The sequence below is a fragment of the Acanthaster planci genome, linkage group LG15 (assembly GCF_054643075.1).
Source record: "Acanthaster planci isolate LZ-2023a linkage group LG15, COTS_SCS, whole genome shotgun sequence".
NCBI lineage: Eukaryota > Metazoa > Echinodermata > Asteroidea > Valvatida > Acanthasteridae > Acanthaster > Acanthaster planci.
The window spans coordinates 8,041,780-8,053,295 of record NC_141791.1 but is presented as its reverse complement, the minus strand read 5'-3'; the positions used below and the strand labels follow the sequence as shown (position 1 = coordinate 8,053,295).

At 38.6% G+C, this 11,516-nt stretch overlaps 1 protein-coding gene across 2 annotated transcripts; it reads left to right on the top strand.

Moving 5' to 3' along the window:
- The first annotated feature begins 1,184 nt into the window (after window positions 1-1,184).
- LOC110986678 (bifunctional peptidase and arginyl-hydroxylase JMJD5-like) lies at window positions 1,185-10,179 on the top strand. Of its 2 annotated transcripts, none has more exons than XM_022248776.2 (7): window positions 1,185-1,443; window positions 4,623-4,753; window positions 5,652-5,783; window positions 6,686-6,764; window positions 7,223-7,445; window positions 7,689-7,800; window positions 8,338-10,179. In XM_022248776.2, exons 1-7 carry the CDS (start codon window positions 1,359-1,361, stop codon window positions 8,488-8,490), a joined length of 915 nt encoding a protein of 304 aa, XP_022104468.2. In that variant the 5' UTR covers window positions 1,185-1,358; the 3' UTR covers window positions 8,491-10,179. The 2 variants fall into 2 exon arrangements, with proteins under 2 accessions (XP_022104468.2, XP_022104467.2); XM_022248775.2 differs by having other exon boundaries at window positions 1,186-1,443; window positions 8,212-10,179.
- The last annotated feature ends 1,337 nt before the right edge of the window (window positions 10,180-11,516 follow it).

The window sequence follows — 11,516 nt, the reverse complement described above, 5'->3', positions numbered from 1 at the left end:
ATCTGCCAACCGATACAGATATTCCATTTTGTCCTCTCAATTTCACCTTGAAATACAAAAATACTAGACAGTGCCGTGGTTAACAAATTGTTTATTAAATGTATTGCTAGGGGGCAAATACCACTTGGTTTAAGTTTCAGAGAATGTGATGTGTTGGTTTTTGTGGGTGTGTGTGCCATGGTGGATAGACCAATGAGAACAGGTTGTCCTGCATATCAGCATTATTTATGGGGCCAACAAGTAACGTTACTGTTTAAAAGACTCCTGTGAGCCTTCCTGCAACTAATTTGGAGTATACAGCAGATTTCATCAAAGGTATACCCGCCCTCAAAATAATGTTGAGTCAGCCTGAGTTCGTCTCTTATGAGAACCATGAAGGAATCAAACATTGTAAATAATCTATTATTTACATTCTGTTCTGTGGGATATCGTGCGGGGACAGACAGAAATATTACATAGGCTATAGACCTAAAGTCAGGCTGTTAACGAGTAAGGTTACGTCTAGAGTAACTAAGTTATCAAGAAAAACAATCTACTCTAACAAATGTCTATTTTGTTAATTTATTTATGTAACAAAAATGGTATTATTTCATATACATGTTACTTAACCGATGTCAGGATATTATTTCTTCTTTCAAGTGGAGTTCGGCGCAACTGCAAAAACGAATACATGTACATCAAGGATCAAAGTTAAAAATACCACTGCGCGATTGTGACAAAAAAAACAAAAACACGGGCGACGCACGACGGACGACGCACGACGGGCGACGGCAGATATGGAATTCCATAATTTATAGATCTCAGAAAAGCATTTGATCGTGTTGACCATGAAATTCTTCTAGAAAAATGCGACGTACGAGCATGTGCTTGGTTGGTGAATCGTGTATTCTACTGCATTAGTGTGCATGGGTGCTGTGACATTTGGTGACCCATATTCACGATTGAATTTGGTTTTCCTTCTAGAGTATACCTGTACATGTGGATTGTGCGGGCATTTTCTTTTGCCAAGGCGATTTTGCTTTTGCCATGACAGTATTGGGCCACCGTAGGGATCTCAACGACCACAAACACGACTATGCAACAATATACAATGCATACAATATACTCTTTCGAGCGAGGGCGCCCTAATAGCAGCGTGCGACACTCACTGTTCAATGTATACAGCACGCGTACAGTACTATGTACATGTACATGTACAGTACATGTACGTGTACGTGCAACTCCTCAGATACGTGCGACGACTGTCGGAGGCAATGTCCGTGGAGTATCGGAAGAAAAAACCCACAAAATCTGGAAAGACAGCTAGGGAATATCCCTTCTAATCATTTTAGTACATGTAGCTACGCCTACGTGGTATTATGGCAGGGGAACAGAGAGTTGTGGAAATTCCAAGGGTGACTGATCTGACAGCTGATACATTCAATGCAGAATATTTCAGGAGAGGTGGGCTGACACTTTACAAGCCTAGGCCTAATCAGTATTGCTAATGTTGGAAATCAATCCTGAAACTCCTAGACCTATTGACAAATTCAGCGATAATTGATAAAGTCATGTGTGGATTAATTAATTCAGCAACGTTTTATGAACATTGTAAATTTGTGATCCTCTTTTTAAAAATAAATACACAATGATGAAAATTGGTGATATTTACTGATGACTACATCATGTACGTGTGATGTAGCTACGTTAATGCATCTGTTAACTTCCTACTTCCAACTCCTGAAATCTATTTGCGCAATGTTCTCAAGAAATGTAAATATTCATCCCTGCTTACTAGACAATGTTCAGACCACCACTACATTTCTTCACGTACTAACCTTGCTGCTACATGTAGTTACGCATGAAGCCCCTAAACTATGGAACTCACTGGGTTTCTTGTTCAAAAATATTTGCAGTCTATCCTTATTTATTCAAACGCAAATATAAAAATCACTTACGGAATAATTACCTGTAAATTAATTATTCATTAACAGGTTTTAGTGGTTGTGTTTTGTCCCTTGTGATTTCTGTTATCTTTACATGTACATGTACATGCATACATGTATACATGTACATCATACATGTACATGTATACATGTAACAGTGTTGTACAGTATGCGCTTGTACTTACTACTTGTAGTTATTTAACTTAATTTCTGGGGGCCACTATACTAGACAAGCTCTGCTTTTTAGAGGAGGCCACCCACATTTATTGCTGTAAATCTGTGATATTTACTGTATTGTTATGTGGAAAATAAACAAGATTGACTGATTGATTGGGTTTACATGTACATGTACCTAGTACACACTGTATATACCCCCAGAACTGTGGAGTCCGGGGTGGACGTTGGACCCCACAGTTCTGGGGATATTCTGGGGTTGATGTTCAAGTTCTTCATAGTTAATACATTCTTGTATTTCGTGATAACCTCCACCCAGGTACCCAATTACGACGCACAACCCGGTATGTTGTAAGAAAAATATTTATTGCACGTAAAAAAATTAGAAATTCAGATCAAAATAAAATTGAAAATTTAGCCAATAGGTACATGTAAACTAAAAATTTATTAATAAAACACATGCCCGGTCCACTGTAGAGCTGCATGTGCACACATACATGTAACATGTAATAACGGACTCGATTCTAATGGTGTTGCATGATTGCAAAGACTTGATGTTGGGAATCTTGCCCTGCTAGATGACACCACCAATCTTTTTGAGGCACTGCATGTGGAATTGTTCCAACTTCTTCGTGTGGTGGTAAATGATGATTTTGCTGCTATAAATGAGCATGGATTAAACCACAGTGCAGTGTAGTTTTGGTGCTCAACCATACACCACGTTTTGACCACAGACGATGCTGTAGACACCCACATGACCCTGTTCTTGCTGCTGTCACTTCCCCATTGATCTTGGCATTTTGAGAAGAAGTTTCACTGAGGTAGCAAAACTTTTCCACAGCCTTAAATGGTTCACCATTGATGGTGATTATAGGGTTGGAAGTAGATGTGCCTGGATGAGGTCAGTGTTGTACCTCAGTCCTCCTGATACTGATGGTCATGTGTATCAGATGATGGCCCTGGCGAAGTAATCAATGATTCTCAGAGCATCTTCCAGTGTGTGGGCAATGAGGCAGCAGCCATCTGCACAGAGAAGGCCCTGCAGCAGCATGCACAAAGTCCTTGTCTTTGACTTTTGCGTCTGTAGATTAAAAATGCTGCCATCCATCTGCAACTGGATATACATGTAGGTACTGTACCACTGCAGGGAAAAAGGAGTGATGTCTGTTATGGGAGTCTTCCCTTTTCATGCAGCTTTGATTAATTTGATAGCAGTCAGAGTTTAAGGAAATATTTTATATCTGGCCCCCAAATTAGATCTCATGAACAAAGGCTACATGTTCATGTAGGCCTATTTTTATGGGCCATAACAGAAAGTTTGCAGAGTAGTTTCAAAGAAAACTTCACTCCTACCATACATTTTAAAAATCAGATTTACACTTTTTGGTAGTTTCAAGTGGTGGCTGGATATGGAAGTCTTTCTATATATTATTCACCTTCCACAGCCAAGTGATCATGTGGCTTATCACTTAGTGGTCATGACAACAGCCCTGGTAGAAAATCAGGGTACAGTTTTAATCCCCAGTCTTTTCTGTGTTTTTCTTTCCTATCTACATACATGTGCCCCCCCCAAAAAAAATCATAAAATTATCTTTTTATCAGTTTATAGTTTTCAAGGTGGTATATTGCTTGTACTGCAATTTGTCAACATTTGCTGATTTTGAGGTTTATGATTTTGGGTTTGTATCATTCCATGGACTTGTTTCATTTTTCGGGTTCACTGCTTTGAGAAAAATGGAGAAAAAGGCTGTTCATCTTCAACAAAGTGTACATGTAGCTTGTGTAATTAAATCGAGGTCCATCTGCAGAGCGATTATGGCCCTCAAAAATACATTTTTTCCATGCCTTTTGTGTAGAACTAGCAGTGGGCAAATTTACCTTCAAGTTTGTGTTTCCCCTCAACAATGCAACACTGAGAATTTCATCAACATTTCATTGTGCAGTGCAGTGTTTGAGATCTTACAAATCCTATGCACTGCCTTACTTGTATGGTAAATTTGATTGCAGGATATTTCACTTCTTTTTGTGCTTTGTCATGTTTGTGGCTTTAGAGGACTTTTATTCAAGCGAAATGAAGTCTGAAATTGAAGTTGTCTGAATTCCATCACAAACTTTTGAAGGCAGTTTAAAGATGAAGATTCATGATAAAATGGCCGAGTCTTCCAAACATGTCACAGCGCACAGTCAGTTGCAAAAGCATATATTGGAACTGGTTCACTGATCAATACCTGTGGCCTTTTATTCCTCCATGGTTCAAATGTAACTAGGATGCTACAATGTATGTTCCATCTCGTCATTTTTAACATTTTCATATGATGGGCAGTACTGGTTTTTTAACATTAAAGACATGATCAGATGAAACCATAGCAGGTATGCTGTACTGACACACATGTGTCATGTGTGATGGAACATGCAAATTAACACAGTCTGACCAATGATCTTGGACAATCATGGAACAGTAGTGAAACAACTGACACATCTCAACATTCATGACAGTGTCAGCAAATTGTGCTTGTTCAACAGGTACCCCAGTGATCATTACAGATGTTGCAAGTCATTGGCAAGCTGCTTCATGGACCCTCCAGTCACTCAAAGAAAGAGCTGGACACAATAAAGCTTTCATCAGACAGAACACCAGCAAACAGAATTACAAGGTAACAGATGTACATGTGACTGTTTGATGTTACAGAGTGACTTCCAGAGTATCTTATCAGATTCTTGTCATATACATGTACATGTAGTGATGACAGTCATTTTAGCACACCACGGCACATGTAGTAATGTATATGCACATGTACCTGGTTTTGTCCTTTTGACCCTTGACATATTCTTATTGACAGTTGAATATTTTCTAATAGGAGTGGACTTTACTTGATGGCGGTTGTTTTACCTCACCCCTTTGAATTATCCTTTTTGGCCAAGTTAAAGTGTCCCATTGTCGTGTTTGTTCAGTGTACATGTATGCATTGCACTGATGATAGTGATTGTTTTCAAATGCACCGGTACATGTAGTTGCAATAAATATTTCTTTGAAACAATATTTCTGTAACCTTGTAAACTTATATAAGATACTGTGTGGAAGTAAATATTTTCCTTTGTTAAAGTTTTGTATGATGGGGGCGTCTACATGTATGCCAGTGCCATCTTGGAAAAGAGTCTCTTTCCTGTGTTGAAAACCTTTTACTGGCCTTAACTTAAAAGGATGGAGCCAGGGATAGTTATAATTTGTGAGAATTCATTGTTTACTAAATGTGAGTCTTTTTTCCTGCTAATAAAAGAACAAAATTGCAGTTTTGGTGTGAATGAGTTTGAACACTAAATGTACAATATTCAAATTACTGTGTGTAAGTCTCCTGTTCAGTGCGATGGAGTTTATTGCCCCAAATGTTGATTAATTACATGTACTTTTATTCATGTACATGTATATGTGTACCAGCACAGCATGTACAAGTACATGTAGGTGCCCGCACAAGATGTATAAATTGGCAGTCACTGCACTGTACCAGACTGCTCTGTTGGGTTTTTAACCAGTTCATATTATTTGTGAAACAGATTGGTAAAGCATACACCATCCGTGAAAGTACACTGGGAGAGTACATCAGTGACTTGGAAGAAGACAACAGACGAGCCAGGAACTCTTACCTTGCTGTGCAGAACATCAAGAGCACATTCCCTGAGTTGGAGGTACCATAGACAATACAGTGTTCATCCGAATTTTCATTTTACAGGATTAGGTATTCACTTGTTGTGGCTTATAGTTGGCAAGTTTACCTTCCCCCATGCTGTTCCATCTCGAGCATTGATTTGCCAACATTTATGTATGGAGACCTATATTTACATGTACCAGTAGCCTAAATATTACCCGACCAGAAGTGTTTTTACATGACTAGGCTAAAAAACAAGAATATATATATTTTGCAGCTGAAAGTAATGTACATGTACATGTACAGGAGCTGTCTTGTTTGTTGTCATTTTATAAATGGTACTCTGACCATTTGTTGATAGTGATGATCTTGTGACTCGCTAATGGGACTTCATATAGAATATTTGGTGAAATACATGTTGAGGTTGTTAATAATGATCAGTATCGAGGGGTGATAAACCAGTCAGTCAGCTGCTAATGTTCACTCACAGAAAGCATAGGATCAGTACTTACATGGGAATCATTGGATTCATTCCCGTCATGGGCATTTTGAGCTCTACAATGGATTAGTTGGCTGTTTATGCTACATGCAGACTTGCGGCTACATGCATGACATGTTGCATGATTGAGTTTTGTACAACACAGAATTAAGGGGAACCACTTCAATTCGCAAAAGTTATTGTTTGAATGTTGAATTGAAATATTTCTTAATTTTGGAACAACTATAGTGGTAATCTGTTCAAATCAAGATTATTCATGTTAAGAATAAAATGGGAAACAGAGTAGTAAAAACGTCTTCTCTCTGAAGGGAGAGAAAAGTAATGTAGCATTTTCAAATTACATAAAACTGGATTTATAAAGAACAGGAACATCTGCTTCTATACTGTGCCATTTGACAATAATGTTTTATTTAATCCGTTTGTTGACATATTTGATAACTCAGGCTGATGTCCCAATCCCAGACTACATTGGAAAGATCCACATGGGACCGTACCTATGGATAGCTGTCAAGGGGCATTATGGTAAGGACAGTTTAAACAGTTTAATGTACATGTACGTGTAGGCATCCATTCATTGCAAGAGACAATGATGTGCTCTTTGACTATTAAGTTCACTGTTGACTTGAGGAGTGTGCATGATAAATTTGGAGACCTTTAACATGTTTAATAGAATAACAGTATAAAATGTATGGAATGACAGAGTAATTTAATACATGTATGTATTTAAATGTTCATTAATCTTAATACTCCTCAGTCCTCCAACAGGTGAAGGATTGAGGAGTGTTAGGGTTTAAGTGAGTGTAAAAGAATTCATTTCTTCCATAGCAAACATACATGTATAATTGTGAAAACTGTTCATGAAGTACAAATGGTAGAAATGTTTTACAGAACAGGTTTTATACATGCACAAGCATGCTTTAAAAAACACAGCACAAATAAAGGATTTGTACCCAAAAAAATTGAATTCTATTTATTCATAGAATATTGCCACTTTGATCCTGACGATGGACTGCTGGTTGTCTTGACTGGAAGGAAAAAGATCCGATTATATGGCTGTAATCCCATGCCACTCTACCCAAACCCATTGGGATCAAAAGGTCGCACAATTCAGGCCCAGGTCAATTGTGATGACCCTGACCTGGAGCAGCATCCAGCATTTGTAGCAGCAACATGCCATCAAGGTGAACTTGGCCCAGGAGAAATGTGAGTAAAGCTTTCCTGTCTCAAACATGTACACGTAAGTAAGCAAATTTGCACATCCTGTGAAATGGTATGACTTTTCATGTTCAAATACTAACTTTAACTCCAGCAGATGATTTAATTCAGAGTGAGGTTGTAGTCCTTGTTTTAGAATTCATTCCTTATCTGCTGTATGGCAGTTTTAAAGTTACTTAATATCAGTGAATTTATATAACTACACATAATTTAATTCCTCTTTGTGTCAAGGTTGTACATCCCATCCTTCTGGTGGCATCAGGTGACATCTGTAGAGATGTCCATCTCTATCAACTATTTCTTTGGTGATGCTGGAGATAGCAACTACATCAACAAAGCTATGGTAAGCATCCTGTGTTCAGTGTGCATGCGGAAGGCCTTATGGGTACATGTGTTTGGTTTTGTTGTTTTTGCTCAAAGTACCAGTAGATCAGTTGAAGTATCAGAGAAGACAAACTGAATGCCATTTGGGTTGGACTTGCCTTTTCTCCCTCTGTAATTTTTCTTGTGGATGGTTCATCGCACTGTCAACTTACCTTCCAAGTTCTTCAACATCTGTTTACGATGTTTTGGAATACTATATAAACTTGAGCAAAAGGTTGAGACCATCTGCTATCACTCTGCATGGACTTGATGCTCTTTGGAAGATAACTTACAGGGAGAGTTTTTTTGGGATTCTTCACAGTTGTAGACTTTAAATGATTCATGGAGGTTCTTTACAAGGGAGTAAGCTTGTATCATTTTGTTATTCCAGGAACTTAACAAGTGGCCTGCTTTCTCCCACTGGTTGCTAAACATTGTTGAGCAGAACCGTAACTATGATACCTTTCAGCAAGTCCTAGCTCACCTGCCCAATTCGCTAGCTTCATTTTTGTTCAAGGAATGGAAGGAGAGGGTGACCCGTGAGCAGGTCAAGACTCTTGTTCACCTAATCATGGACTACCTTGGACTAGATGAGCTCCCCACTGATGAGGAGAGAACCAGCAAGAATCCACCACCACTAAAGATTAGAGGTTTACTGTGGAGGAAGTAGTTGTCATGTATGACATGTAGTCAAAAATATACAGTCTTAAACAAATTACTATAATCCTAGGGAAGACAGAAGTCTTTAAAGCTCTTGATACATTTGTCACAGTTAGGCTAATTGGATTGAAGCTGCGACTGGAAAGAAAGATTAGACTCCAAATAGTCCAATGATTACAAGTACAACTGTTCTGTGTATACAATTAAACAGAAAGTTTAATTATTGCTTCCAATTAATTATCCAAGGACAACTGTTCTACATACACAATTAAAAGAGAAATTTAAATACCACTTCCAATTAATCCCAATTAATTATCACTTCCCAAATTCGAGTCTCCAAGAGAATGTTGTACCACGGATTGACATAGGAATCCCAGTGGTAAAATGCACAGCCGGTTATCTTTCAAATATGATGGAAATAAGCTCTGATAACAAATAATCTCAAAGATTTGTGACTATAGTGAACTACGTGTAGCTTCAAAATCTTCAACCCTTAAATCTCAACCAAACTTCAGAGCATCACTCTCAATTTACATTGTCAACTACACTTCAGAGCATCATTCTCAATTTACATTGTCGACTATACTGAACAATGGGTAAAATTAACTCGGCAATAATCCAAAGACGTACGTGTACATGTATATGCCAAAGTTTTGAATCAAGTTCCCAAATCTCAAAGCCAACTTGCTGATCAGATTCAATCTGAAAATAGCAAGGATCTCATGTAAATCACTTCAAATCACAATCATCTAATTCTAATATATGCAAAATTAATAAAAAAAATACAGTTTACAGCAGTTGCAAAATTGTGTTCTGTTGATGTGAGGTACTGGTCCCGTTCAGCTGACGACCAAGGTGCTGTGCCTCCATTTCACCCGGTAGAGTCATTCACATCACTGGTAGCATGGTTACGATTGTGCACCAAGCACTGACCAGTGGTGTCAGTGGTGGTGATTTACTGTGCCGGATTTAACAGTGCCTTCTATTGTTGGCCTATGATGCAAGATCGGTCATCTGGAGTCTTGTTCATGATGACCACAAGGCTCAACAGGAAAACATCAGGTCAGGGCGGGCCGTAGATTTCTAGATGTTCCTACTTGACTTGACCAATTGAACTTGACTAATCAAACACAAAGAAAGGGCATTCTACTTGGGAGTCTGTACTCCTGTGCTCTGTATTTGAATTGTTAAAATCTGACAGTTATTTGCATGGGGTGTAGAAACCTATGGCCCTGAGACTAAAAAGAAACAGGTTACGGACCAGATTTTGTTCTTATTTTTCACATATTCCTGGGAGTTTCTCATGATTCAGTAGCTAACATTTTTGAAGTCAACTTGTAATTTGTTTACTTGAGCCTTTTTTTTTTACAGTGTCATGCCATTTTGACAAGCTTTCAGGATGACTTTGTGTGCTTCACTTCAACACGTCAATTTAATATATAAAAGAAACAAAGATGCCATTTGAAAAGGACTGGAAACAATCTGCAGATTAACTTTTAATTCAGTTTCATTCAATAATTAAAGGTTTAAATTAGATTTTAGTCGAAATTGTATTTTTGTAAGCAGTGATCCTTGTACAGGTGTGAATAAATCTGAAATCTGTGAAACCTATTAACTTTATACTTTTATCACTAGCAAAATGTTTGGTTGACCTTAAGGATTGTGCATGTAATAAAGAAAATATGTTGAAAAGAATGAAGTTGATGTCAATACAGACACCGTTTAATGCATTTTATGAAGCAGACCGCAAATGCAGGCTGATGGGAAAGGGGTTGGATGAGTGAATAAAATGGATGAGGCTCGCAGTCATCTGTTCAAAGAATTTGAAATGTAATCAGGGGCGGATCCAGCTTATTTCAAAAGGGGGGGAGGTCCAACCAAGGACACATATTTTGTTACAAAAAGCATGAATTTCAGGTTGCTATGTACCCCTCTGCCTAAACCTGAAAATTACAGGTGACCTTTCATGCTGAAGAGTGCATGTGTGGTTGCCAAAACTGATCACTTCGATACTGGACGGAGGCAAATGGTACTCGGCAGCAAATAAAAGAGGCAGAGAACAATTTGAAATGCTTTGACATTTGCTGCTTCGTGCCTTATCATCATAGCTGATCTGTGAGATCAAATCATCTTTGGCGCAACCTACAGTTATTAACCAAATTTGGGAGTCCAAGTTGGGCCAACATATATGCTGGAACTTTAAAATATTCTTCCTCAGGTGGATTAGAGCATTCAATCAATGGTGGGCGGGCTTAATGGCTTTAGCCGATTGATCGTGTGGCCATCCGGCAGTGTAAGCTGCCCATAAGCTGGATTAACATTTTACAAAACCACAGTAATATCCCAGCATGTACAGTTTTAAATCAGGAGGCCCCTCATCCAAAAATATCACCAAAAAATTTAAAAAATGCTGTTTGCTCTCGATCTCCAGTTAAAAATTAGAGTCCTCTCATGAAAGGGGGGGGGGGATTTGGATCCCCACAACCCCCCCCCCCGAATCTGCCTATGCAGTGGCATAGCTAGGATTTTACTATTGAGGGGGCACAAGGAGCACCAGCATCATATGGGAGGGGTGCTCCAGCTTTCAGTGGTGTGGCTTTTGGGAGCAAGCTTTTGTTCGCCTTATTCAATATCTATTCATCCGTTTTTTGGGGGAGCGGGGGCACCTGGGGGCATCGGGAATTTGTTGGGGGCATGCGCCCCCAGCACTTCAGAGTTATTTATAAGATGTTTTTAAAAGCTTGATCATGTTACATCATTAAAAACGTTTGGCAAAATCTACTTGGGAATGATGTTCAATGAACATTGTTGCAATTGTTTATGATGACTTAAATTCATATTTCTTGACATCCCTTATTCATCCCCTTGCTGGTAGTGCCTAGAATTCATAAATTTTGGGGAGGAATTCTTTTGTTTCCCATGCTGGACCAATGATATGGAACAAACTTCCTCGAAATATCTGTGATATTTCCACTTTGCATCAACTTATGTGCTCTTAAAGCTGCATTTCTGCCAGTTGTCTAGAGCTAGATACAT